General features: G+C 46.8%; 1 protein-coding gene across 1 annotated transcript in view; it reads right to left on the reverse strand.

The window, feature by feature from the left end:
* Positions 1–477: 477 nt before the first annotated feature.
* The window catches only part of DOCK3 (dedicator of cytokinesis 3), an 873,576-nt gene continuing 846,757 nt past the window's right edge, over positions 478–27,296 (reverse strand). Inside the window, exons 52-53 of the mRNA XM_030206787.1 lie at positions 10,785–10,867; positions 478–984 (exon numbers count right to left, since the gene is read on the reverse strand). Coding sequence (XP_030062647.1) covers positions 478–984; positions 10,785–10,867 — 590 coding nt within the window. The remainder of the gene's footprint in view (positions 985–10,784; positions 10,868–27,296) is intronic.

The raw sequence follows: 27,296 nt of genomic DNA on the forward strand, positions 1-27,296 counted from the left end.
TGGTATGGAAGGGGGTAGTATGGCAGGGAGATATTCCATTCCATGAGCAGCTGCTCCTGTTTGTTCCAGACATCAAAACTTGAGCTCCTTTTTCTCCTCCTCCTATCATCCTAAGTTTCCCTTCTTCTGCCACATGCTGCACTGGTGCATGGATGGGCAGACTGGATAGGCCAAATGATCTTTACCTTCCTACATTTTTCTGTGTTTCTTTGTGGCTTGGTAGTTTTGCCATCATTTTGACATTCAGAATGTGACTGGAGGGATGATACTCCTTCCTGCTGCATAAACAGTATTAAACAAAAAGAAGAAATAAATAAAAAAGGAAAGCAGCAACATGGCATGCTGGTACAACTGCAGTACGGACGCCACAGATGAGTTCACGGCAGTAGAATGGAAGGAGTGGTTTCCACTCCCAAGTCCTCATTTTAGACCATGTTAGTGGCCATCAGATTCCAAAGCACCTGGAGACTTCTGCAACTAATGGTCATTAATGCCATGTTCCCATGCTACCCTAGCCTGCTCCTCCTTTCCAGCAGAAGCAGAACTTTGGCAGGATTTGCGTGACCGAGGTTGGCGTCTAACCTCCTCCTTCAACATTTCCTCTTCCTTTTCTGCAGTTGTGGTTCGAGAGTGGTATGGTTTTGGCGGTAAAGCTGGGGGATCCATAGTGTCCTGGGCAGTGACACTTGTGGGTGCTGAGTGACTTCGGCTAGGCTGTGATTTGGCCGATTCCAGAACATTGGGCTCAGAAAGGCTATACCGGACAGAGAGATAGGGAGATTCCAGATCTTCATCAGTGTTCCATGCCTGACTAGGAACAGAATCCATGGTGTCAGTGCGAGGTGGGGGTTCAGAAGAATGGCCAAAGTTACTCTCACTTAAGGATGACACACCACTGCTGGCACTGCCTGACAGTGTGGAATTACTCCCATCCAAACCAGACTGGGGGCTTGTTGGAGATGCAGGGATAGGGAGGAGGGGAGACTGTAAAATATAATAAAACCAACTTAGTACATGCTAAGTTGCACATCTTGTAACTCAGATCTGAAGCAACAATTAAAACTCAAATAGGTACACAATAAACATATGTATATGGGACAGTATATTTTCGTGCACTGAAATGTACTGACAAGTTGTAAAAAAAAATCGATCTGGATATACTCAGAATGAATGTATGTATAGCATACACATGGTCAATATGAGCACTATAACCATCTGTAAAGTGTTAGCAGAAAATAAGAAATGATTAAAAAAGGAAAACCCCACTATTCCTATTGTATAGGTTAGAACAACTGGATCCAAAGTCGGAGCAGGAAACTGTCTAACGAGCACACTGTCTTGTGCCTAAAGAAAGTAGAGCAAGCCAGGCTCAGTTAAGAGTCTTTAAAACTGATCACTGTGAGGACATTTGGGGAATGCCCATGGGATAGGTCACATCCCTTTCCCCTTCCAGACATGCAGTTCATGTGTGTGTGTGTGTGGGGGGGGGGGGGGCAATGCCCCCCCCACACCCCCAAACTAGGTTTCAACCTAATTCATGTTTAATCAGGGATCTAAATGACATAAATAAATAGATAAATACAAACCTAATTCAGCCCCTCAAAAGACACACTTATTATGATTTACAACTGATATATGTCCACATCAAAGAAATATTGTCCATTGAACAACTTCATTAAGACCCTTAGGTTCTGTGGATTGTAACCTGTGAATTCCACATTGCTCACACTGTTTATTCTAGTCCCCACCTCTGATGCTGCAACTTGGGTCAATGACATGTCAATGAACATGCAGAATGAATGTGGAAATATCCCATGATGAAGCCAGTCCCATGGTGATATGGGTTCCCACCATAATAAAGGTGGAAAAGGAGGTTTTTGGCCGATGACTGGGTTAAGTTAAAAGGTACTGCAATGACTACAACGATCAGTGATGACGTCATAAAGCCTAAGTGCATATTATTGAAGCAGCATGAAACCTTTTACTACTGAGGCCTTTTTCCCTTCCAAAATTTATGATAAAAGAAATAGAAAGAAAGAAAAAAGTAAAGAAGAAATATTATGTATTAATCACTAGTAACGTTGCAAGAAGATTTGGGGAAAGTGTACACCAGCAATTAGAACTTCATTTAAGTTGCAATGGCAAATCATTGGCCTGTTTAAAATCATTTTCATTAGTTAAGGAGGTTTTTATTACACGTGACACTGCAATCCCTTTAAAGGCTCCAGTAGAAAGACTTTTTAGTGCCGGTGGGCAAACTTTGACACCTAGACGCAGTTGTTTGGTAATGAACATTTTGTTTTGAAATGCTGTTCTTGCTAAGAGTAAACAAAACTTTAATTAATTGTTAATTAGTTATTCCCATGATTTCAAATCTGTTTAATTGATTGAATAAAACTGCTGCATTGTGTTGTATACAAAAAGATATAAACTATTAGTATTCTTGGATGTGATATTGGTAAAGGAAACAATTATTCTAAGCAGGTAACTGTAATCAGCAGTCAATTACTTTCCTAAATCAGTAAGTTAGTTACTGTAACTAATTACTTTAATCTGAGAAGTAATCTAACTGTAATTAATTACTTCTGAAGAATAACTAGCACAACAGTGTCAACCTGGGATGAGATGCTCATGTAGATGGGTTTGACACCTAAGGATTCTAGTCTGCTCAGAAGACCCAGCTTCACATCAGTCTCCTGCAGGCAATTTGGAGCTTTCTAAGGGTTTTCAGAGCTCAACTGTTGAACCAAATTGTTCTAACTCAAGCAGACAATCAGGTTGCCATGAAAGTCATCAACAAGCAGGGGGGATAGTAACATAGTAAATGATGGCTGATAAAGACCTGTACGGTCCATCTAGTCTGCCCAACAAGATAACCTAATTTTACATGGTATGTGATACTTTATATGTATACCCAAGTTTGATTTGCCCTTGCCTTTCTCAGGGCACAGACCGTAGAATTCTGCCCAGCACTCTTGTACGAAAAGTTCTGAAGCTAACATTGAAGCCCCTTAAAATTTATACTCTAGCCCATCTATATCTATTCAGTAATGATCAGGGCACAGACTGTAGAAGTCTGCCCAGCACTGGTTTTGCTTCCCAATTATCGGTGTTGCCACCCAATTTCCGCAAAGATTCTGTGGATCCATTCCTTCTAAACAGGATTCCTTTGTGTTTATCCCACATGTTTGAATTCCATTACCGTTTTCATCTCCACCACCTCCCGCGGGAGGGCATTCCATGAATCCACCACCCTTTCCATGAAAAAATACTTCCTGACATTACTCCTAAGTATGCCCTCCTTCAACCTCAATTCATGTCCTCTGGTTCTACCGCCTTCCTGTCTCCAGAAAAGGTTTGTTTGTGGATTAATACCTTTCAAATATTTGAATGTCTGTATCATGTCACCTGTTTTTCCTTTCCTCCATGGTATACACATTCAGGTCGGCAAGTCTCTCATCATACGGTTTGCAACGCAAATCCCATACCATTTTTGTAGCTTTTCTTTGCACCACGTCCAGTCTTTTTACATCTTTACGGCCTCCAAAACTGAACACAATACTCCAAGTGGGGCCTCACCAACGACTTGTAGAGGGGCATCAACACCTCCTTTTTTCAGCTGGTTATGCCCCTCTCTATGCAGCCTAGAATCTTCTGGCCACGGCCATCACCTTGTTGCATTGCTTCTTCACCTTTAGATCTTCAGACACCAACACCCCAAGGTCTCTCTCCTGAGTCGAGCTTACTAATCTCTCCCCTCCTATCCAGTACCTCTCTTGTGGGTTTTTGCACCCCAAGTGCATCACTCTACACTTCTTGGCATTGCATTTTAACTGCCAGACCCTCGACCATTCTTCTAAGGTTCAGAGATCCCTTCTCATTGTTTCTACTCCCTCCAGGGAATCCACTCTATTGGCTATTTTTGTGTCATCCGCAAAAAGGCACACCTTTCCTTCCAACCCTTCAGCAATATCTCCCACAAATATATTAAACAGAATGGGCCCCAGCACCGACCCCTGAGGAACTCCACTGCTCACCTTCCTTTCCTCCGAGTGGATTCCATTTACCACCACCCTCTGCCACCTGTTGGTCAGCCAGTTTCTTATCCAGTTCACCACTTTCGGTCCTAAGTTCAACCCTTTCAGCTTATTCACGATTCTTCTGTGGGTGACCATATCAAAGGCTTTGCTGAAGTCCAAGTAGATTACATCTAGTGCACGTCCTTCATCCAGTTCTTTGGTCACCCAATCAAATAAGTCAATAAGATTCGTTTGGCAGGATTTTCCTTTGGTAAAGCCATGTTGCTTCGGGTCCTGTAATCCATCAGCTTCTAGAAAGTTAACTATCCTTTCTTTCTGCAGCGACTCCATTATTTTTCCTACTACCTACCAGTCTGTAGTTTCCCACTTCTTCCCTGTCTCCATTTTTGTGAAGAGGGACCACATCCGCTCGTCTCCAATCCCGCGGAACCTCTCCCATCTGTAAAGATCTATTAAATAAATCTTTAAGAGGTCCTGCCAGGGCCTCTCTGAGCTCCTTCAGTATTCTGGGATGTATCCCATCCGGCCCCATAGCTTTGTCCACCTTCAGATTCTCAAGCTGTTTATAAACTCTTTCTTCCGTAAATGGCGCAGTATCCACTCCATTCCCAGATGTTCCCTCGGCAGCCAACCGCGGTCCTTCTCCAGGATCTTCCTCTGTGAACACCGAAGATAAATAATTGTTTAGCACGTTCTCTTTATCGTCATCACTCTCCACATAGCCATTCTCATTATCTTTCAGTCTCGCAATTCCATTCCTATCTCTTCTCCTTTCTCCAAAATATCTGAAAAAGGTCTTGTCACCTTTCTTTACATCTTTAGCCATTTTTTCTTCCACTTGCGCTTTCGCTAGCCATATTTCCCTCTTTGCTTCTTTGAGTTTTATCCGATAATCTTTTCCGTGATCCTCTCATTGCGTTCTTTTGCATTTCTTGAACAAAGCCTCTTTTGCTCTTATTTTTTCAGCTACTTGTTTGGAGAACCATATAGGCTTCCTGCTTCCCTTGTTTTTGTTTACTTTCCTCACAAAAAGATCAGTCGCCATATTTAGAGCAGCCTTTAGCTTGGACCACTGTTTTTCCATTTCTCCTGCGCCTTCCCACGCCAACAGCTCCTTCTTCAGATATTCCCCCATTTTATCAAAATCAGTACATCTGAAATCCAGTACTTTGAGTTTTGTGCGTCCGCACTCCGCCTTCGCCCTTATATCAAACCATATGGTGTGATGATCACTATTACATAGGTGGGCACCCACCCGGATATTGGAAACACCACCCCCATTCGTGAGCACTAGATCCAGCATCGACCCTTCCTTCGTGGGTTCTGCCACCATTTGTCTGAGCAAGGCACTTTGACAGGCATCCACAGTCTCCCTACTTCTTTCCGATTCCGCAGACGGGACGTTCCAATCCATGTCAGACAAATTGAAATCTCCCAACAGTGGGTTCCTATCCCCTGTGTCAAGAAAAAGTTGGGCTATGGCAATGGGCCTCCATCCATGGAATGATACTCAAGGTCATATACCTGATGAGCAAAGACAACAGGCTGGCAGACAGGCTGAGCAGGGTGATGCAACTACACAAGTGGTCTTCTCAGTATGGGTATGGCTTGGAGGATCTTCCAAGAGTGGGGCACCCTTTCAGTGGCTCACTTTGCCACTCATCTCAAAAACAAAGTCCCTCAGTACTGCTCCAGATTCAGGTCACATGGCAGACTAGGATCAGATGCCTTTCTCCTGTGTTGGGGAAAAGTCCTTCTGTATGCTTGTCCCCTCATCCTTCTGGTTGAGAAGATTCTGTTGAAACTCATGCAGGACCAGGGCACCAAGGTCCTCATTGCACCATATGGACTGAGACAGGGCACCAAGATCCTCATTGCACCATATGGACTGAGACGGGTTTGGATCCCTCTTCTTCTGGAGTTATCCTCCAAAAAACATTGGAGATTGGAGTGTGTTCCGACCCTCATCACCCACAACGAGGGGTCTCTTCTGCATCCCAGTCGTCAATCCCTGACCTTCACAGCTTGGATGCTAAGAGCATGGAATTTGCATCTCTTTCAATTTCCTGAGGGTGTTTCCAAAGTCCTGCTGGCTTCAAATAAAGATTCTATTAAGGGAAGAGGTTTGCTCTCTAGTGTGAGGACAAGACCCTAGATCCTTTCTTTTGTCCTAAACAAAAACTGCTTAAGTACCTTCTACACTTCTGAGTCTGGGTTAAAAATCAACCCTGTAAGGGTTCACCTCAGTGCAGTTAGTGCTTACCCTCACCATGTAGAGAGTAAACTCATCTCTGTTCAGGTCTAGTTTGCTTTATGTGAGGATATGCTTCTGACAAAGCTCCCATCAAACCACCCATTGTGTCATGGGACCACAATGTCATCCTTGCCTGGCTGATGAAATTCCTTTTCAGTTACTTGACTCTTGCCATCTGATATACCTGACCCGAGAGGTCTTATTTTTGGTGACGGTCATCTCAGCTTGCAGGGTCAGTGAGCTTCAGGCGCTAGTAGTGGATCCACTTTAGATGAAGTTTCATTATGTGTTATTTATGTTTATTAAAAGTTATATTGCCAAATACCAAAACAGGGTCTAAGTGGTTTACAATAAAATATACAATAAAAAAATTGAAATGAACTCCATTGTGGATAAGACAGAAAACAACCAATCACACAAGACCATACTTAACAGAGTAGTGCTCCACATACATCCTACGTTTCTTCCTAAGGTAGTGTTGGCATTCTATCTTATCCTTCCAACATTTTTCCTGAAATCTCAAGCCCATCTTGGTGAAAGTGCACTGCATATCTTGGACTACAAGCGAGCCTTAGCTTTCTCTCTGGTGCGGAATAAAGCCCATAGACAATTCACCCAGCTTTTTTTTGCTTCTTTTGACTCAAACAGGATGGAGACAGCCATTGGTAAAAGCACTTTATCCAGTTGGCTACCAGACTGCATCTCCTTCACTTATACCCAGATTGGGCTGAATGTGGAACGTCATGTCAATGGTTCACAATGTCAGAGCCTTGGCAGTTTCAGTAACCCACAAGATCAGCTTCCATTGAGGAGCTTTGCAGAGCTTCTCACTACTGCCTTGAGGAGGATTCCCAACACAACAGTTGGTTTGGTCAGACTTCTGTAGAATTTGTTTAGAGTTTAGAATCCAAATCCACTTTCCTAGGCCCATTAATTTCTGTTCCTGGCTGCATTCTCATTACAGGAATGTTTATGTTGTTAAGAATTATTGGTTCTGGTTGCCCTTGCTTGTTGCAAGTCCCTATTGACTGCTGTTAGTTGTTTCATAGAGATTCCTCTCTGTGGTAATTATAGTCCTGAGAAAGTGAAGTTGCTCACCTGTAGCAGGTGTTCTCTGAGAGCAGCAGGATACATATTACCACATCTTTCTCACCTCCCCTCGTCATTGAATTCTCTATGTTTTTTATCCAACTGTAGGTCCTGCGCAAGTCGGGCAGGCAGGAAGGTACGTGAGCATATGCGGTCAGGCCTGCCAAAAGCTTCTAGAAAAAAAGGAATGCTAGGCAGCTTCCATACCAGGGCTCTGTAGATGTCACCTATCTGTGGTAATATATATCCTGCTGCCCTTAGAGAACATCTGTTACAGGTGAGTAACTTGGTTTTACGTGCAGCCCCATCCACATTTATGGCAGTTCAATCTTAGGTTATGCTAGTATTCTATAGGTTATGCTAGGTCTCTATTCCATCCTCATCTTTCTTGACCTATCTGCTGCTTTCGACACTTGACCACACCTTACTCTTCGATACGCTGTCCTCGCTTGGATTCCAGGGCCCTGTTCTTTCCTGGTTCTCTTCCTACCTCTCACTCCGTACTTTCAGTGTTCACTCTGGTGGATCCTCTACAACTTCCCTCCCACTTTCAGTAGGTGTGCCTCAGGGTTCTGTCCTTGGGCCACTCCTTTTCTCCATCTATACCTCCTCCCTTGGTGCCCTGATCTCATCCCATGGTTTTCATTACCATCTTTACGCTGATGACTCTCAGATCTACATCTCCACCCCTGAAATCTCAACCTTAATCCAGGACAAAATCTCTGCCTGCTTGTCTGACATTGCTGCCTGGATGTCTCAACGCCATCTCAAATTAAACATGGATAAAAATGAACTTCTCATTTTTCCCCCTAAACCCTCCTCCCCTCTTCCCCCATTCTCTATCTCTGTTAATGGCTCTCATATCCTTCCTGTCTCCTCAGCTCGTAACCTTGGAGTCATCTTCGACTCCTCTCTCTCCTTCTCTGCTCATATTCAACAAATTGCCAAAACCTGTCGTTTTTTTATCTTCAACATTAGCAAAATTCGCCCCTTCCTTTCTGAACACGCCACCAAAACCTTTATTCACACCCTTGTTACTTCTCGCTTGGACTATTGCAATATACTTCTCACTGGTCTTCCGCTCAATCATCTTTCTCCTCTCCAATCTGTCCAGAATTCTGCAGCTCAACTTATTTTTCACCAGAATCATTATGCCCACACTAGCCCACTCCTCAAGTCACTTCACTGGCTCCCTGTCCACTTCCGTATACAGTTCAAACTCCTCTTACTCACCTTTAAATGCATTCACTCTATGACCCCTCATTACCTCTCCTCTCTCCCTACACTCCTCCCTGTGAACTCCGCTCTCTGAACAAATCTCTCTTGTCGTCCCCCTTCTCCTCCACTGCTAACTCCAGACTTCGTTCCTTTTATCTTGCGGCACCTTATGCCTGGAATCATCTTCCCGAACCCATACGTCTAGTTCCATCTCTACCTGTTTTTAAATCTATGCTGAAAGTTCACCTTTTCACTACTGCCTTTGGCTCCTAACCGCTACTCATTTGCCCTCCTCCTCCCCTGTTCCTCTTTACCCTGTAATTCCCTTGATCGTAATGTCTTGTCTGTCTGTTTTATCTAGATTGTAAGCTCTTTCAGCAGGGACTGTCTCTCTATGTCAGGTGTTCAGCGCAGCGTGCGTCTGGTAGCGCTATATAAATGCTATTAGTAGTGGTAGTAATAGAACCTAGGTGGCTAGATGCCATTATAGAATAGGTTCCTACTGCCTGCCCTACTGGCACCTAAATGAAGATGCCCAGTTATAGAAGCACCACCCCAGTCCTCACACTGCCCATGTATAAGCTGTACATATATACATTCTGAGTATATCCAACCTACACCTTTTCACACATGCTGGCTTAAGTGCACAAAAATGTTTACACAGTTTTATGTTCATATACTTATTGAATATCCATTTAGACATATGAATTTTTCATATACTCCCAGAAACACAGACCTGCTGCTTGTGCACACCCTCACTATGAGGCCATCAGTAAACAGTTTATAAAACACCCTTTGCTAGGACGCTGATATTTCATTTAGACCAGGGCTTCTCAACTCAGTCTTTGGGACACAGTCAGCCAGTCTGGTTTTCAGGATATCCACAATGAATATACTTAAGAGCCCTACATATGCTGCTGCGACTGAAACCAGCTTGGCTGAGTATGTCCCAAGGATTGGGCTGAGAACCACTGGTTTCAGCTCTAGGAGGGAGAGAATTTGCTGTCACAAACCATCTGTTTCTGTTTTATCATGGGAGCTACAAAGATAAAGAAACAACACTAAATTTAATGGACCTTTGTACTATGAGTTTGATATTCAAAAGATCTGGGCTCCTAACTTAAGGAATTAGATGCCTAGATTTATATAATAGAAAACATTTCTTCTAAACAGTGAGTAGGGTCAGGGGCACAGAAAGGGCTAGAGTTACTGGTGAGATATCATATTAGTGAGTGCAAATGCACATTAATGGCTCCTGTGTTATGCAACAGGACCTATTTGCAAATAGCTAAGTCTTGTATTCTTAGATGTTTAGAAATCTCTGTGTTCATTTTCCAGCTAATTAGGGGCCCTGTTTACTAAGGTGCGCTAGCATTTTTAGCGAGTGCTAAACGTTAGAGACGCCCATTTAATCCTATGGGCATCTCTAATGTTAGCATGCACTAATTTTGTAATGCACACTAAAAATGCTAGCGCGGCTTAGTAAACAGGGCTCTGGGTGTTCTTTGAAGATACAAAAAAAAAGGTATTTTCACACTAGAGGTACTATTCCTATGTACTGTTTCTGGTGGAATAAAAAAAAAAAATATATATATATATATATAAATAAACTTAGGAGTTAGTGCAGAAAAAGCACAAACACTGAATAGAGAATACAAGACAAGTCACTGAAATGGAGTGAGAGTACAAGAGGAAGTGATGGCTTTTTCTGGTCTTTATCCAATAAAACCTAAAGTTAGAAGTCTTACTAATAACAGACCTTAGTGGCATTAGCATGTGCTAATGAGGTAAAACACTTCAGTACATCTATCCCAAATTAATTTATATTAAAGTTTAGATCTAGGAACCTTGGCCTAAGTACAGCTGAAGTTTTGCCACACCTCAGGCAGCTAAAACTTCAAGGCATTCAGTTATCTGATAAAATCAGCCTCTGTGTTACTTTCTATTTTTAAATCTAAATTTTAGTTCATTCAGAGCAAGAAATGGCTTCAGACTGCACTGTTAGCTTAGGCCTTGAGGAAAGTTCTGCATATATTTAGTAGCGCTATAAAAATGATAAGTAGGAATAAACTGTGGGGTTGAGGTGGGCCTCCCAGCATTCAAGTGCATGGAGGCTACTAGGTGTTCAGGGATTGGGCGGAGTCTATTCAGTTTAGTAGAATTGTAACTCTGAAAATTGTTACCTTGCGCAATGTCCGAGCAGGTAGCACTGGGGGTATGTCACTTAGTGAGTGATGGAAGGTATCGAAGTGCAGAGAGTAATGACCTGCAGGACAGAAGCAACAAAATATTAAGAGCACTAGGAGACCAAGGGGAAATAGCTACATATTTAGCTGTGGATTGTCAAAATGTTTACAAAGAGGCTGGATCGAAGACCATTGGTAGCAGACATTGTATTGGGGTTTGGGAGTAGGATTTTTGCAGTATGACAGACAAGTTTGGCCCTTCTCAAAATACCTAGGTACTTACCATTTCCCCCCACTAAGAACATAGAACAGCACACATTCCTGATTACAGTACAGAATAAGGCATAAAACAGAGAAGCAGCACCTGCGTTGTTTTTACAGGATCCCAAAGCACTTCACAGACACAAGCACTGAGATTACAGCCTCCATGTGAGATATAGACTGTTTCATCTACACACAGCACCTCAGTGTGCTTTATGGAAACAAGAACAGAGTGTAAAGCTACCCCCTTAAGATCCAAGAGCCTTCATTTTACACACTAAGAGCTAGATGATATATATAAATAATCTGCATGCTAAACATTTCTGCCTAAGTGTATTCTATAAGCGGTGCCTAGATTTAGGCACAGTATATGTGCCTAAAACTACACATGTCCATTTACACCAGCAAAAACCTGGTGTAAATCCCTGCGTGTAGATTTATGCATACTGGGCCATATTCTATAACTTATGTGTGTAAATTTTGGATTCCATAGCGTCCCCAGATCAATCCAGAGACTTGTGGGTTATGCCCCTCCTCTAGCAGGTTAGATAGAGAGAACTCAGAAGTTTCCCTCTAAAGGGCATGTGCAGCCACAGTAACTTCAGTATTCTCTCTATCTAGCAGGTAGAAGGAGCATACTGTGCAGCTCTGTGTTCCAAGGCTCCTATCCCGTTCCCTCGGGTGTGTTGAGCTATTGGTGGGGTTGAGGTGCTGAAGCACATTTGGGATACACCTGGTGGTGCCAGGTCCCTACCCTTCTCCCCCAGTCAGCCTGAAGATTTCCTGGACGTCCAGTGTTGGCTTTAACTGTGAGTCTCCTGCCTCTTTAATTTAAAAAAAAAAAAATTCTCTTTAAAACGAGCCTCGCTCCCAGCTCTGCAATTGTTTAGCACTGAGCAGCCTTCAGTTCAGCGTGCCTGCAGCGTGAGCAGAGCTAAGTCTGGGACGTAGTTCAGGCTGTGTTAAGATGTCTGTGCCGTCGGAGTCGGTTAAGCGCTGTTCGCGCTGTGGGGCTCGTAAGTCGGCAGCGAGGGTTTGCGAGGCTTGTGCGTCTTCTTTTACTAAGTCCGGGACGGATGTGGAGGACCGCGCCGTAGGCGCCGAGCCCTCGGGTGGCGAAGCGGTTTTGGCGGGAAAAGCGGGGCTCGGGTCGTCGCGGGCCTCCGCCAGCACCATTTTCTCTCAGGGACTGGCAGGGCAGGAGAGTACTTCAGCGGGACTTGCGGCAGTCCATTCCGGCCCGGTTTCGGGGTCGGAGCCGTCTGCTTTTGCGGGCTTTTCTCCGGAGTTCGTTCTCCTCATGAACGACGCGTTTTTGATGCGCGCGGAGGGCGAACGTCACCCGGCGGCCATCTTAGAGGGTCCGGTGCCCTCGTGCTCGCAGCTCCTTCAGAGGCCTTCCAAGAGGTCGCGGGTGAAGCTTCCGGAGCCCTGGAGTGAGAATTCAGGCCGCTCAGAGGGTGAGGAGGAACAGGGTTCAGGGGAGTCATGTACAGAGAATCTGCAGGAAGGAGAGCTCCCCGCGGCAGAGGGGGATGATCCCACAGTGGCGAGACTCTTTAGAAGAGAAGAACTGCTTCCTTTAATAGTGCAGGCGTTGCAAGTTTTGAACCTGTCTGTGCCAGAACCCTCGGTACCGGTTGCGGTGAGTTCTTCAATAATGTCAGGTACTAGGGCCCCCCCGAAGTCCTTTTATATCCATGAGGCCATGCAGGTGCTCATTTGGGCTCAATGGGACTTGCCTGAGGCTAGTCTGAGGGTGGCTCGTGCTATGAGTAAGCTGTGCCCGTTGCGGCAGGAAGATTTGGATTCCTTGAGGCTGCCGGTCGTGGATTCGTTGATTTCAGCGGTGGCTAAGAAGACCGCATTGCCCGTAGAGGGCGGGCGGCCCTTAGGGACCCTCAAGAGAAAAAGCTTGAGGCTTCAGTTAAGTCTTCCTTTGAAGTAGCCGCTTTGACTTTACAGGCTTCGGTATGCGGTTCTTATGTGGCTAGAGCGTGCCTTTCGTGGGTCCAGAAGACAACGTCCTCGGCTGAGCTAATTGAGGTTCTTCCCCGATTGGAGTCGGGGCTGGCATATTTGGCTGATCTTTTGTATGATATCCTTAGAGCTTCAGTCAAGGGGGTCTCGTTAGTGGTCTCAGCTAGGAGGTGGATTTGGCTCAAGCATTGAGCCGCGGATTTGCCTTCGAAGTCCCGGTTAGCTCGGTTGCCTTTCAGAGGTAGGCTACTGTTTGGTCAGGAGCTAGAACAGATTGTTAAGGATCTTGGTGAGTCCAAAGGGCGGCTTCCGGAGGAAAAGGCTAAGAACCAGGGGAAAGCCTTTCGGCCACGTTTTAAGGAGGCAAAGAAATACAGGCCTGGTAGGCTCGGGGGTTTTGCAAAGCCCCGGTTTTCTCAGAAACAGCAACAGCCCTTTCGTCAGGAACGTAGAATCCCTCAGGCAGCTTCCAGAGGACAGCCTGGGGCCAGAGGTCCGAAATGATGGGGCCCTGGTCCAGCCCTCTCCGCCTATAGGAGGACGGCTGTCCAAGTTCGGGGAGGAATGGGCCAGGGTGACTACAGACGATTGGGTCCTGAGTATTATAAGAGATGGGTACAAACTGGAGTTTGCTCGCACTATAGGAGACAGCTTTCTCGAGTCTCCATGCAAGTCGGCGACAAAGGCTGCAGCGGTGAAGGCTACCTTAGCAGAGTTACTTCGCCTGGAGGCAGTAGTATTGGTACCTGCAGACGAAGTGGGACAGGGTCGCTACTCTATTTACTTTGCCAAAGAAAGAAGGTACTTTCCGTCCAGTGTTGGATCTCAAAGCGGTCAACAAAGCCCTAGCGGTACGTCACTTCAGGGGCGTAGCCATGGGTGGGCCTGGGTGGGCCCAGGCCCATCCATTTCCACCCAAGGCCCACCCAAAAATAATGGATCAAAACCGCAACCGCCATTGCGATCCCAACCGCAGCTTCACTTGAGTCTTCTTTTCTCTTTCCCCTCCCTCACCCCTACCGTAAGCATCCGTTTAAATTAAGGGCGGGGCCAGCAGTGATTCGCTGAGCACTCCAGAGCCTTCCCTCTGCCACGATCTGCCCTCTGGGAAACAGGAAGTTCAGCTGAAGAGAGGTGATCGTGGCAGGGAAGGCTCTGGAGCAGGTCTCTTCATCTGTGATCAGCGATAGTGAGGGAGGAAAACAGAGTGAGTGGCTGTACCTGTAGGGTGGGAGAGGGACAGGCTGGAAGACAGTGGCTTCACCTGCGTGGGGGTGGGAGGTGGGGGGGGCTTGAGGCCATAGGGAAGGGATTGGAGAGAGGTTCTGGACCTTCAAAAGTGTGGGGGGGGGGTTGGCTGGAGAAAAGGGAGAGAGATTCTGGACCTGCAAAAGGGGGGAGATGGCTGGCTGAAGGGAAGGGAGAGAGGTTTGGGGCCTGCAAGGGGAGAGGTTGCTGCTTGGAGGGTAGGGAGAGAGTTTTGGATTTGCAAAGGGGGGTGGTGGCTAGCTGGAAGGAAGGGAAGTTCTGGGCCTGCAATGGGGGGGGGGGGGTGGCTGGCTGGCTGGAGGCAAGGGAGAGAGATGCTGGACCTGAAAGGGGGGGAGGAAGATGGAGGGAAGGATGAGAGGTGCTGGACCTGCAAGGGAGAGAGGCTGGGGGCTGGAGGAAAGGAAGAGAGTTGTTAGACCTGCAAGAGGGGCAGGCTGGAAGGAAGGGAGAGAGGTGCTGGACCTGTGGGGAGGGGGCTAGAGGCTGGAGGGAAGGCCTGCAGGGGAGGCTTGAAGGAAGGGAGAGAGGTGCTGTACCAGGAGGAGAGATTAGAGGGAAGGGAGAGAGATGGCAGATCAAGGGGATGAAGGAAGAGGGAGACAAATTGTTTAACCCACAGTGGGAGAAAGAGCCAAAAGCTGGAAGAGAGAAGCAGAGTAGCTGGATAGGTGGGATCGGAGAGCAGAGAGAGACATTGGTGTGAGTGAGGAAGAAAGGGGAGATACAGAAACAGACGTGAGATGCTGTATTGGAATAACATATGAACAGAGAGGGGGGAATGTGAGAATAGAGAGGCTATGCTGGATACTTGGAGGGAGGGGTATATGGTCACAGGGGAGAGATACTAGACATAGGGGACAATAGGAACTCAAAAGGGAGATACTGGGCATGTGAGGGCATAGGGACACAAGGGGTGATGCTGGACACAGGGGTAGGGGATAGAAGGGTGGTGATGGATGCAGGAATTTGAACATACTGGAGATACTGGACAAGGAACTATAGGGACACAGAGATGGGAGATGGATGGTGGACATGGAGAGAGAAGAAATGACAAATAGACAGGAGACCCTGGTAAGTGAATTAAGACAGAAGAAAGCAGAAACCAGAGACTAGAACCAAGCTGATTTGAAAAATAAAATAACCAGACATCAAAAGGTAGAAAAAAATTCATTTTTTTTCAATTTTGTGATTAAAATGTCACATTTGGAATGTACATCTTGCCAGAGCTGGTGTTAGACATGGCTGGATCCCAGGCCATAAATTTGGGAGGGAACCCCAAAGCCCATCACCAGACTGCACTGCCTTCAGCTTCCATCATGCTTGTGGCTCTCTCTGGCCAGGCCGCCAGGGGACCAAGAGCAATTGCCCTAGTTGCACTCCAACACCATCCCTGGCACGTACTATGTTTATATTTTGCATAGGAGGAAATGCATTTCTTTCTGTATCTTTGGTATTGTATTACATGCAAGTTTTGGCTTTTTGGGGTTTTGGTTATATTTATGTTTATACATTTTAGTCAATTATTCTATATTTGGCATTTTTATTCCGTGTGTGTGATCGAGGTATTCTGTTAGCATGAATTTTCTATGTAGCCTTCTGTAGTAAGTTTGGTTTGTTTAGTTTTCCCAATAGATGTATTGATATTTTACGGCCCCACTGTAATATGTAGGGCAATGCCTTTTTCATAGATAGGATCCTTCTTTTGGAAGTTAGTGCTGGCATTGTAGATTTCCATTAGGTTATGAGTGACATTTTGTTTTAAAGATTGTTTAATTTACTATATGGCGGCTGTTGAGATTACGGTGAGTGTTATGGGGAAATGTCCTAACTCTGCTCTGTACCCATTGGGGGAGGGACAGGGGGTTCTGTGGATGCAGAATTTATTTGCCTTTAATACTAGACTATACTTTCTGGGATCATTTCTATAGCGTGTAACTGGAAAGATATGTTGAAAAGTGTTTGGTCTTGCTATACAGGCTAAGTATGTGTGTTAGGGACCCGAGGCTCAATGAAGGTGGAAGAGTGCAATCTCTTGTACTTCCCCCTGAAGCCTGCACTGCTACCCTTATTGAAGTTATTGGGAGTGGAGTAGAGCTGGAGCATGGGGTGGGGTATCAGGTGGCAAGTTTTTCAATTTCAAAAAAGTTGGCAACCCTGGTGCCCACCCATCTGACTTGTTGGCCCACCCAAAAATTGCTTTCTGGCTACGCCACTGCGTCACTTCAGAATGGAAACTCTTCGCTCGGTACTGGCAGCGGTGCAGCCAGGAGAGTTCATGACGGCCCTCGACCTGAAAGAAGCTTACTTGCATATTCCCATCTGGGGCCCCCATCAGAGATTTCTCCAGTTTGCGGTGTTGGGGCAGCATTTCCAATTCAGGGCCATGCCTTTCGGGCTGGCCATGGTCCCGCACACGTTCTCCAAGGTAATGGTGGTCATTGTGGCGTATTTGCGGATCAGAGGGTTGCAGGTTCACCCTTATCTTGACGATTGGTTGATCCGGGCGCCATCTTATGAGGAGTGCGTGCAGGCCACTCAGCAAGTGGTAAATCTTCTGCAGTCTCTGGGTTGGGTTATCAATTTTCAAAAGAGTCATCTCGTACCTACTCAGACGTTGGAGTACTTAGGGGTGCGCTTGGATACCGCTCAGGGCAGAGTTTTTCTTCCGACTCAGAGACAGTTCAAGATAGTCGAGCAGATTTCGTCCATTCTGCAGAATCCGGCCCCAAGGGCCTGGGATTATGTCCAGGTGCTGGGGTCAATGGCGGCGACGCTGGAGGTGGTGCCTTGGGCACGGAGTCATATGCGTCCTCTTCAATGGCATCTTCTCAGTCATTGGTCTCTGCTGTCCGAGGAGTATGCGGTTCGAGTTCCCTGGTCTTCGCAAGCTCATTTTGCGCTCCGATGGTAGCTCAAGGCGGAGAATTTACTTCAGGGAATGCCCCTGTACACGCCCGACTGGTGTGTAGTGACGACGGATGCCAGTCTGTCGGGTTGGGGGGGCTCATTGTCTCGGACATTCGGCTCAAGGGATTTGGACCTTATCGGAAGCAAAACTGCAGATCAATCTTCTGGAGCTGCGGGCGATTCGACTGGCGCTGATGGCGTTTGAATGGTTGCTGGCAAAGAAGCCAGTGCGGGTCCTTTCCGACAATGCAACGGCAGTGGCTTATGTCAATCGGCAAGGGGGGACGAGGAGTGCTCCACTGGCGAAAGAAGCGGCAGTACTGTGTCGTTGGGCAGAGGTCCACCTTTCACAACTGTCGGCGGCGCACATTGCAGGGGTCTTGAATGTACAGACCGACTTTCTCAGCCGGAACCTCTTGGAGGCCGGAGAGTGGGAGCTGTCCCCGTCAGCCTTTCGGCAGATTTCGGATCGGTAGGGCACGCCGGTGATGGATCTGATGGCTCGTCCTTCCAACGCCAAAGTGACTCGGTTTTTCAGCAGAACCAGAGAGGTCGGGTCCGAAGGGTTGGACGCTCTGCTTCAGCAGTGGCCGTTGGAACTTCTTTATGTCTTTCCTCCGTGGCCGATGATCGGTCGGACGGTGGGCAGGATAGCTCGTCACCCGGGACCGGTGGTTCTGGTGGCCCCGGATTGGCCACGGCGTCCGTGGTATGCGGATATGATTCGTCTCCTCATCGACGACCCATTCCATTTGAGTCATCTGCCGGAACTTCTGAGGCAGGGTCCGGTAGTCATGCAGGATCATGCTCACTTTCGGCTTACGGCCTGGCTATTGAAAGGTCGCGTCTGAGAGCTAAAGGTTACCCGGAGGAGGTGATTACCACGATGTTGCATGCGCGTAAGCGATCTACTTCCACTGCGTATGCTAGAGTTTGGAGAACCTTTGTAGCCTGGTGTTCGGCGGCTGGGATTTCTCCGCAATCGGCTTCTCTGGGAGCTATTTTGTCGTTTTTGCAACAAGGCATGGACAAGCAGTTGTCGCTTAACATGTTGAAGGTGCAGGTTGCGGCTTTGGCGTGTTTTAGGGGCCGGTTGGGGACGCATTCCCTGGCCTCCCATCCAGATGTAGTGCGTTTTCTGCGTGGAGTTGGGCGTTTGAGGCCTCCGGTGGTGCCGGGGTGGAATTTCAACTTGGTACTTCGAGCGCTGCAGCGCCCTCCCTTTGAGCCTCTGAAGAAGGCATCTTTGAAGGATTTAACGTTAAAAACTGTGTTTCTTGTGGCTATGGCGTCCGCTACGCAGATATCGGAAATTCAAGCACTCTCGTGCAGAGATCCCTTTCTTCGTTTTTCGGAGGCGGGAGTTTCAGTTAGAACAGTGCCGTCTTTTCTGCCTAAAGTGGTTTCTCGTTTTCATGTGAATCAAGAGGTAGTGTTGCCATCTTTCAAGCGGGAAGATTATCCTGAGGATTTTCGAGTTCTCCGGTATCTGGATGTTCGGAGGGCTCTTTTGGAGTACCTTGAAGCGACTAATGCGTTCAGGAAATCAGATCATCTCTTTGTTCTGTTTGCAGGAAGTAAGAAGGGCAGTATGGCATCGAAGGCGACCATTGCTCGATGGCTGAAGGAGGTCATTTCTTCCTCGTATCTGTTGATGGGAAAATCTTCTCCACTGAACATAAGGGCACATTCCACAAGAGCTCAGGCGGCATCGTTGGCAGAGTCTCGACTGGTGCCGTGGGAAGACATTTCAAAGGCAGTGACTTGGTCGTCTCTGCATACATTCGCGAAGCATTACCGGATTGATGTAGCGGCGCGTTGGGAAGTGAATTTCGGGGCTTCAGTGTTGGCAGCCGGTGTAGATCGGTCCCACCCTGATTGAAGTGTGCTTTGGTACATCCCACTAGTCTCTGGATTGATCTGGGGACGCTATGGAAGGAGAAATTATGTCTTACCTGATAATTTTCTTTCCATTAGTCCCTCAGATCAATCCAGAGGCCCCCCCTGTTGCTCGCCTACGTAATTTCAAATAAGATCAGGATATTAGCTACTGCGGTTCGTCTTCGTGATTTCAGATAAAGTCGGTATAATCAGATAGTTCTGTTTACGTTCTGGTTTGGGTTGAACGGTTGCTCGGTTAATGTGGATTTCAAGTTTAAAAAAAAAAATTTTTTTTTCTAAGTATATCTGTGGCAGCGTGGAGGATTCTCCCGATTGAGGCTGCATTTACAGAGGCAGGAGACCATGATTCAAGCTTTTCACACTGCTTTGGTATCGTGTATACTGAAGTTACTGTGGCTGCACATGCCCTCTAGAGGGAAACTTCTTTCTCTCTATCTAACTTGCTAGAGGAGGGGCATAACCCACAAGTCTCTGGATTGATCTGAGGGACTAATGGAAAGAAAATTATCAGGTAAGACATAATTTCTCCATGCCCATTTCCCCTCCCATAGCCACACTCCTTTTGAACTACGTGCATTAGAATTTAGGCGCAGTTCATTGCAGAATATGCTTAGGGATTTGTATGCGTAAATTCTAATTTCCAATTAGTGCTCATTATTGGTTAAGAGCTGTTATCAATGCTGATTAGCTTGTTAAGCCAATTGAGTTAAGTGCGTTGTTATAGAATACGGCTGGATTTCCGCCGTGGAGGAGTAGCCTAGTGGTTAAGTGCAGTGGACTTTGATCCTGGGGAACTGAGTTTGATTCCCACTGCAGCTCTTTGTGACTCTGGGCAAGTCACTTAACTCTCCATTGCCCCTGGTACAAAATAAGTACCTGAATATATGTAAACCGCTTTGAATGCAGTTGCAAAAACCTCAGAAAGGCGGTATATCGAGTCCCATTTCCCTTTCCCTATACAGAATACGGCAGTATGTGGTCAATATAATAAAACATGAGGAAAATATGTATTAAAATTTAGTGTGCGCTTTTTAATCTTGTGAGTTAAAAAATTAACTCATGGTGCCATGAGTAAATAGTATGCAAATGCATCACGAGTGAAAACAGAGGCAGCAAAATACCTTTGTGGTTGTTGGAGCCAAACAAAAGAACCTCCATATCTGAACTCCAAGCTCCTCTAGTTGCTGATGCTAGCAAAAAGTTGGTTGGGCCACGGCTCCAGTGGCCCGTCCTATTCTGCTACATTTGAGTTTAAAAAAAAAGTGCACAATGATATGAGTAAGATGTGCATTAAGCTTAATGAATCTTTTTAAAACAGTAGTAAAGTTATCAGGAGATAATTTTATAATAGGTTGCTTAGATTGAGAGGGCAATTATGTGCCCATTTTGAGCCTGTATTATTTATAATGACGCATAAGTGCTACAAAATGCCTCATAAAAGCTGCAGATATTGTGGCTAAAATGAGACCATGGACTACTGACACCCGCTCTCGAGCAAGTGTAAATGAATCATGCATAAATCATGACTCCAACTGCACTGTGCCCAAAACCCATCCCTATACATGCCTACTACAAAGTTAAGTAAAGAAAGCACGTTTTTGTTATTTGTACTTGTATATGCAGAGTAATTCTGTGTGTGAATACCAGCATATACTGTGCAAGCCAAAGTGCCTTTATAAAATTACCTCCTCAAGTTGTGTAGTGTAATTCGCTCACTAGGATTATCTGCTTTCATATGTGTACACACTATTCAATTTATACTACAAAGGAATAACACAACAAAACCAATCATTTGGGTGAACTATATTTTAACAGAAGCTGTTGGCTCCAGAAGAGTAAGTTAATTCTGAAGACAGATAAAACTAAGTTCTCTTTGTTAGCGAGAAAGGTAAGAATGATTGACGGCTCTGATGGCAGATTTCACTGAAGAACAATTTTGCCATACATTGAAAGATCTGGGAGCAATATATGATCACTAGTATAAAAGTCCCATTTCGGTAGGCAATGAAACAGGTGCTAGCAAGGTAATCCCCCCCCCCCCCCGCAGCGTCCTTCCTGTCTCCCCTGCCCCCCCTGCAGCCACCCATCTGGTCTCAGGACCCCCTCCCCACCAACCCTCCTCTGCCTCTGCAGCCACGCATGTGCAGCGGCCCTCATCTCTCCCCTGCTCCCCCTGCAGCCACCCATGTCCAGCGACTCTCCTCTCCCCCTGCCCCCCCTGCAGCCACCCATGTCCAGCAACCCTCCTCTCCCCCTGCAGCTACCCATGTCCAGCGACCTTCCTCTCCCCTGCCCCCCTGCAGCCACCCATGTCCAACAACCCTCCTCTCCTTTCCCCTTGCCCCCCTGTAGCCACCCACCTCTCTCCCCTGCCCCCCCCTGCAGCCACCCATGTCCAGTGACCCTCCTCTCCCCCTGCCCCCCCTGCAGCGTCCCTTCTGTCTCCCCTGCCCTCCCCTGCAGCCACCCATCTAGTCTCAGGACCCCCTCCCCACCTCCCTCTTCCCTGCCCCCCCTGCAGCCACCCATGTCCAGCGACCCTCCCCTCCCCCTCGGCGCATCACCCAAACCCCTCCCCCCCCCCCCAGCGCATCACCCAAGCCCCTACCCCCCCTCGGGCACATCAACCCCCTCGCCACCCGCAGCCACCAATACTAACGCTGTCCGGCCGCTGCTGCTGCGTCTCCTGTTGAGCAGCAGCGGCCGGTACAAAAAGAAAAAAGCCAAAAAAAGATTTTAAACCTGAAACACAGCTCCGTAGACAGCAATCTGGCATTGGCTGTCATCTCTGCAGCCGCTCCTCCTCTCCCCTCTGACGTCGTTGCGCTCCTCTGGGGTCTTCCTGCAGGGGCAGTGACGTGGAGGGGACAGGAGGAGCGGCTGCAGTGACGACAGCCAATGCCAGATGGCTGTCTACGGAGCTGTGTTTCAGGTTAAAAATATTTTTTTGGCTTTTTTCTTTTTGTACCAGCCGCTGCTGCTCCACAGAAGAAGCAGCAGCGGCCGGACAGCGTTAGTATTGGCGGCTGTGGGTGGTGAGGGAGTTGATGTGCCCGAGAGGGGGGGTAGGGGCTTTGGTGATGCGCCGGGGGGAGGGTCTTGGGTGATGCGTCGAGGGGGGGGGGGGGTAAGGGCTTGGGTGCTGCGCCGGGGCGGAGGGGCTTGGGTGTTGCGCCGAGGGGGGGCACTGAGAGCTGATTGGTAGGCAGGGGGGGAGTAGGGAAACACTACTCCTCCCCCTGCCTGGCTCGCGGTTTTGCGCTGAGGGGGGGGGGGCACTGACAGCTGTTTCCCAGGCAGGGGAAGGAGTAGTCCTCTCCTTGCCTTGGAATCAGCTCAGTGACATCACTGACGTCAGTGCATTCTAAACTGCCTAGCAGACCACCTCCGAGGGAGCCACGGTACCAGGCACATTAGAAAGTTGGAGGTGAGAATTATTATATACAGTGGTGGAAATAAGTATTTGATCCCTTGCTGATTTTGTAAGTTTGCCCACTGACAAAGACATGAGCAGCCCATAATTGAAGGGTAGGTTATTGGTAACAGTGAGAGATAGCACATCACAAATTAAATCCGGAAAATCACATTGTGGAAAGTATATGAATTTATTTGCATTCTGCAGAGGGAAATAAGTATTTAATCCCTCTGGCAAACAAGACCTAATACTTGGTGGCAAAACCCTTGTTGGCAAGCACAGCGGTCAGACGTCTTCTGTAGTTGATGATGAGGTTTGCACACATGTCAGGAGGAATTTTGGTCCACTCCTCTTTGCAGATCATCTCTAAATCATTAAGAGTTCTGGGCTGTCGCTTGGCAACTCGCAGCTTCAGCTCCCTCCATAAGTTTTCAATGGGATTAAGGTCTGGTGACTGGCTAGGCCACTCCATGACCCTAATGTGCTTCTTCCTGAGCCACTCCTTTGTTGCCTTGGCTGTATGTTTTGGGTCATTGTCGTGCTGGAAGACCCAGCCACGACCCATTTTAAGGCCCTGGCGGAGGGAAGGAGGTTGTCACTCAGAATTGTACGGTACATGGCCCCATCCATTCTCCCATTGATGCGGTGAAGTAGTCCTGTGCCCTTAGCAGAGAAACACCCCCAAAACATAACATTTCCACCTCCATGCTTGACAGTGGGGACGGTGTTCTTTGGGTCATAGGCAGCATTTCTCTTCCTCCAAACACGGCGAGTTGAGTTCATGCCAAAGAGCTCAATTTTTGTCTCATCTGACCACAGCACCTTCTCCCAATCACTCTCGGCATCATCCAGGTGTTCACTGGCAAACTTCAGACGGGCCGTCACATGTGCCTTCCGGAGCAGGGGGACCTTGCGGGCACTGCAGGATTGCAATCCGTTATGTCGTAATGTGTTACCAATGGTTTTCGTGGTGACAGTGGTCCCAGCTGCCTTGAGATCATTGACAAGTTCCCCCCTTGTAGTTGTAGGCTGATTTCTAACCTTCCTCATGATCAAGGATACCCCACGAGGTGAGATTTTGCGTGGAGCCCCAGATCTTTGTCGATTGACAGTCATTTTGTACTTCTTCCATTTTCTTACTATGGCACCAACAGTTGTCTCCTTCTCGCCCAGCGTCTTACTGATGGTTTTGTAGCCCATTCCAGCCTTGTGCAGGTGTATGATCTTGTCCCTGACATCCTTAGACAGCTCCTTGCTCTTGGCCATTTTGTAGAGGTTAGAGTCTGACTGATTCACTGAGTCTGTGGACAGGTGTCTTTCATACAGGTGACCATTGCCGACAGCTGTCTGTCATGCAGGTAACGAGTTGATTTGGAGCATCTACCTGGTCTGTAGGGGCCAGATCTCTTACTGGTTGGTGGGGGATCAAATACTTATTTCCCTCTGCAGAATGCAAATAAATTCATATACTTTCCACAATGTGATTTTCCGGATTTAATTTGTGATGTGCTATCTCTCACTGTTACCAATAACCTACCCTTCAATTATGGGCTGCTCATGTCTTTGTCAGTGGGAAAACTTACAAAATCAGCAAGGGATCAAATACTTATTTCCACCACTGTAGGATGGATTTATCTATGATCTACAAGTGAATCTGACAGCATGGGGTGCTTTTTAAATTGAGGAGGATATGCCAGTTGCAACCACTCTTGGAGAAACTTCATTTAAGACAGTTCAGTGAAGGGGGTGAAATTAACATTAGTGGCATAGCTAGGACTGAGTGGGCCCTGGTCCTCTTCCCCTTGAGTTTCAGGGAATGGAGGGGTGTGGGTGTATGTGTGTAAGTTTAGAGGAATCTGGATCAAAGTGTTTATGAAGGGTAGGACTTTGTGGGGCCAGTGTATAGTATGTTGGGAAGGGAGTACAGTGGGGTATGTAGAGTAGAGAGCTACAGAGGAACAGGGTAGCAGTTACCGTGAGAATCCCCTCCAGGTCCTCCGGGGTTCCTAGGGAAGTGTAGGCAAGCCTTCCCTTCCCCTCTTCTCCCCCCCCCCCCCCCCAAACTACCACTTGAAGTCTCGGCAGCCATTTTAAAGAAGTGGTGGCAGTGAGTGGATCAGCAGCAGTGGGCAAGAAAGAGTGGGAATCATTCGTGCCCCAAAGAGGCCACTAGACCACCAGGGTGCACCGAGGTACATTCGGGGAGAGCAGTCTGACTCAGTGATGGAGGGGAGGTGGATGGAGTTGTGGGTGGGTGGGAGGAGCCTGTAAAAAAGGATGGATGGAGTGTAGGGGCAATGGCCAGCAACACTGGTACAGGTAAGTGCATTGCGTGTCATGTTCACTGACTTGCAGCACCGTAATCAGCAGTGCTCCCTAACCTTTACTTTAAAGTTGATCCAGCAACAGACTACCCTACTAGTAGGCGGCCCCAAGATTTTGCCAAGTTCACTCAGTAGTAGCTATGCCACTGAATGGCATCTGTTCATGCCAAGCAGCCAGGGCTTTCTTGGTGATTACAGCTACTCTTGAGAATAATGTTGGTGGATATTAAGCTGGGGATGATCTAGTTACCCTTGGAAGTAATGTGTGTGTGGGGGTGGGGGGGGGTGGGCAGACAGAAGGTAGGTAAATAAATTAAAGTCCCTAATTTAGCTACTGTTCTTAACGTCACTGATTAGAGCAGAAGTTAATTCTGACTCACACCAGTACCAGTAACTTTATTTCTTATGTAGGTTTCATGATGTATTAGCTTAATTTACTGCATTGGTTTCCACCTTTGCAGTGTAATGTAATCCACATTGGGCCTGACACAGTTGAGAAAATGTGGGGTATAAATGAGATAATTAAATAAATAAAGGATTTGATTTATTAACATAATATTCTGATATTCACAATACCTCATGGTAGATTACAACTAAAAACTAGAGCATCTCTAGCTCAGCCTGGGAAACTCTGTCCCAGGACCCCTAAGCCAGAGAGACTCTGCAACAGGACCTCCCCCCTCACCTACCCACACAGTTACTTCTGAGTCATCCACTAATCCACTCCCCAGCCACTTAACTGCCCAGACCCATTTACTAAACTCTTCGGCTGGCGGAGATTGGGGTCCTCTGCCAACAAACAAGGTATCTGATGTGGCGGTGGAGGGGGGGGGGGTCAAATGTAGAGGGGACCAGGGCGTAATCTGTGGGGGCCCATGCCCCCACGTAGCTACGCCCCTGTATGCAGCGCTGTACACATTATATGCAGGTATTTTCCCTGTTCCTAGTGGGCTCACAGTCTAAGTTTTGTACCTGGGGTAATGGGGGGGTGGGGTGGTTAAGTGACTTGCCCAGGGTCACAAGCAGCAGCAGTGGGAATTGAATCCAGGATCTCAGTAATGCACACATACTGCACTACCATTAGGCTATTAATTATTTTAGGGTTCACCTCAGTGCAATTGGTGCCTATCATCACCATCTAGAAGGTAAACCCATCCTTGCTCAGCCTTTATTTGTTCATTTTATGTGGGGCTTGCTTCTATTAAACTTTCCATTAATCCTCCTGTAGTGTTGTTTTAATACAGTTGATGAAAGCTCCTGTTGAGCTAATAAATACCTGTCAATGGTGGTGGTCACTTCAGCACACATAGACAGTGAGCTCCAGGCCCTAGTAGCTGATCCACCTTACATAAAACTTTACAATAACAGAATGGTCCTGCACACACATCCCAAGTTCCTTCCTAAGGTAATGTCACAATTCCATCTTAGCCAGTCAATTATCTTTCCAGTATTTTTTACAAGACCTAATGCCATAAAGGTGAAAACCTACTGCACACTTTAGACTTTGAAAGCGCCTTGGCCTATCTGGAGCAGACTAAAGCCCATAGACAGTCCACCCAATATTTTTGTTTCTTGTGACCCAACAGGATGGGGACTGCCATTGGCAAACAGATTCTTTCCAAATGGCTAGCAGATGCAATTTCCTTCTCTTATGCCCAGACTGGTCTATCTCTCAAGTGTCATATCACAGCTCATAACATCAGAACTATTGCTGCACTGGTAGCCAACTTGAGATTAACCTCCAATTAAGGAAGTCTGCAGGGCTGCAAAGTGGTCTTCAGTCTACACATTCATATCTCATTGCAATGTGGAACAGGACTCCCAACGTGACAGTCAGTTTGGTCAGAATCTATTTGGTGTCTAGAATCCAACTCTACTCCCCTAGGTCAAGTTATTTTCTGTTCCAGACTGCCTTTCAGGAAAGAAAAAAAAAGAAATTATAAGTACTTACTGGCCGTTTTCCATTTTTTATTAACCCTTGCCTGTTGCAGGGTCTTCTGCATATTTCCTTTTTTTTGTTGGACGTGGTCTACAGTTGGGGAGTCCCAGATGTAAGGGTATGATATCCTGCGTGTCCTCAGAAAAAGCAGAGTTACTTACCTGTAGCAGGTTCTCCAAGGACAGCAAGATACATAGCCTTATGTACCCTCCCCTTTTTGCCTTGGACTTGTATTCTATAAACTATATATATGACCGACTATGTTCCACACAACAGCAGCAGATGGGAAGTTGGGTGCTTGAGCAGTGCAATGTTCTCCAAAGTTTGTTGTATTTCAGCTGGAGAGTGTTCCCAATGCAGGCTCCATCGGATGACATTACCCAGATGTAAGGCTATGTATCTTGGAGAACACCTGCTATAGGTAAGTAACTTCACTTTCCAATTAACAGTGAAATTTTATCCTCAAGTGTCTGCACCAGATTTTGTACATCTGTTTCCCATCTCCTGTA

Source organism: Microcaecilia unicolor, chromosome 6, assembly GCF_901765095.1.
Source record: "Microcaecilia unicolor chromosome 6, aMicUni1.1, whole genome shotgun sequence".
NCBI lineage: Eukaryota > Metazoa > Chordata > Amphibia > Gymnophiona > Siphonopidae > Microcaecilia > Microcaecilia unicolor.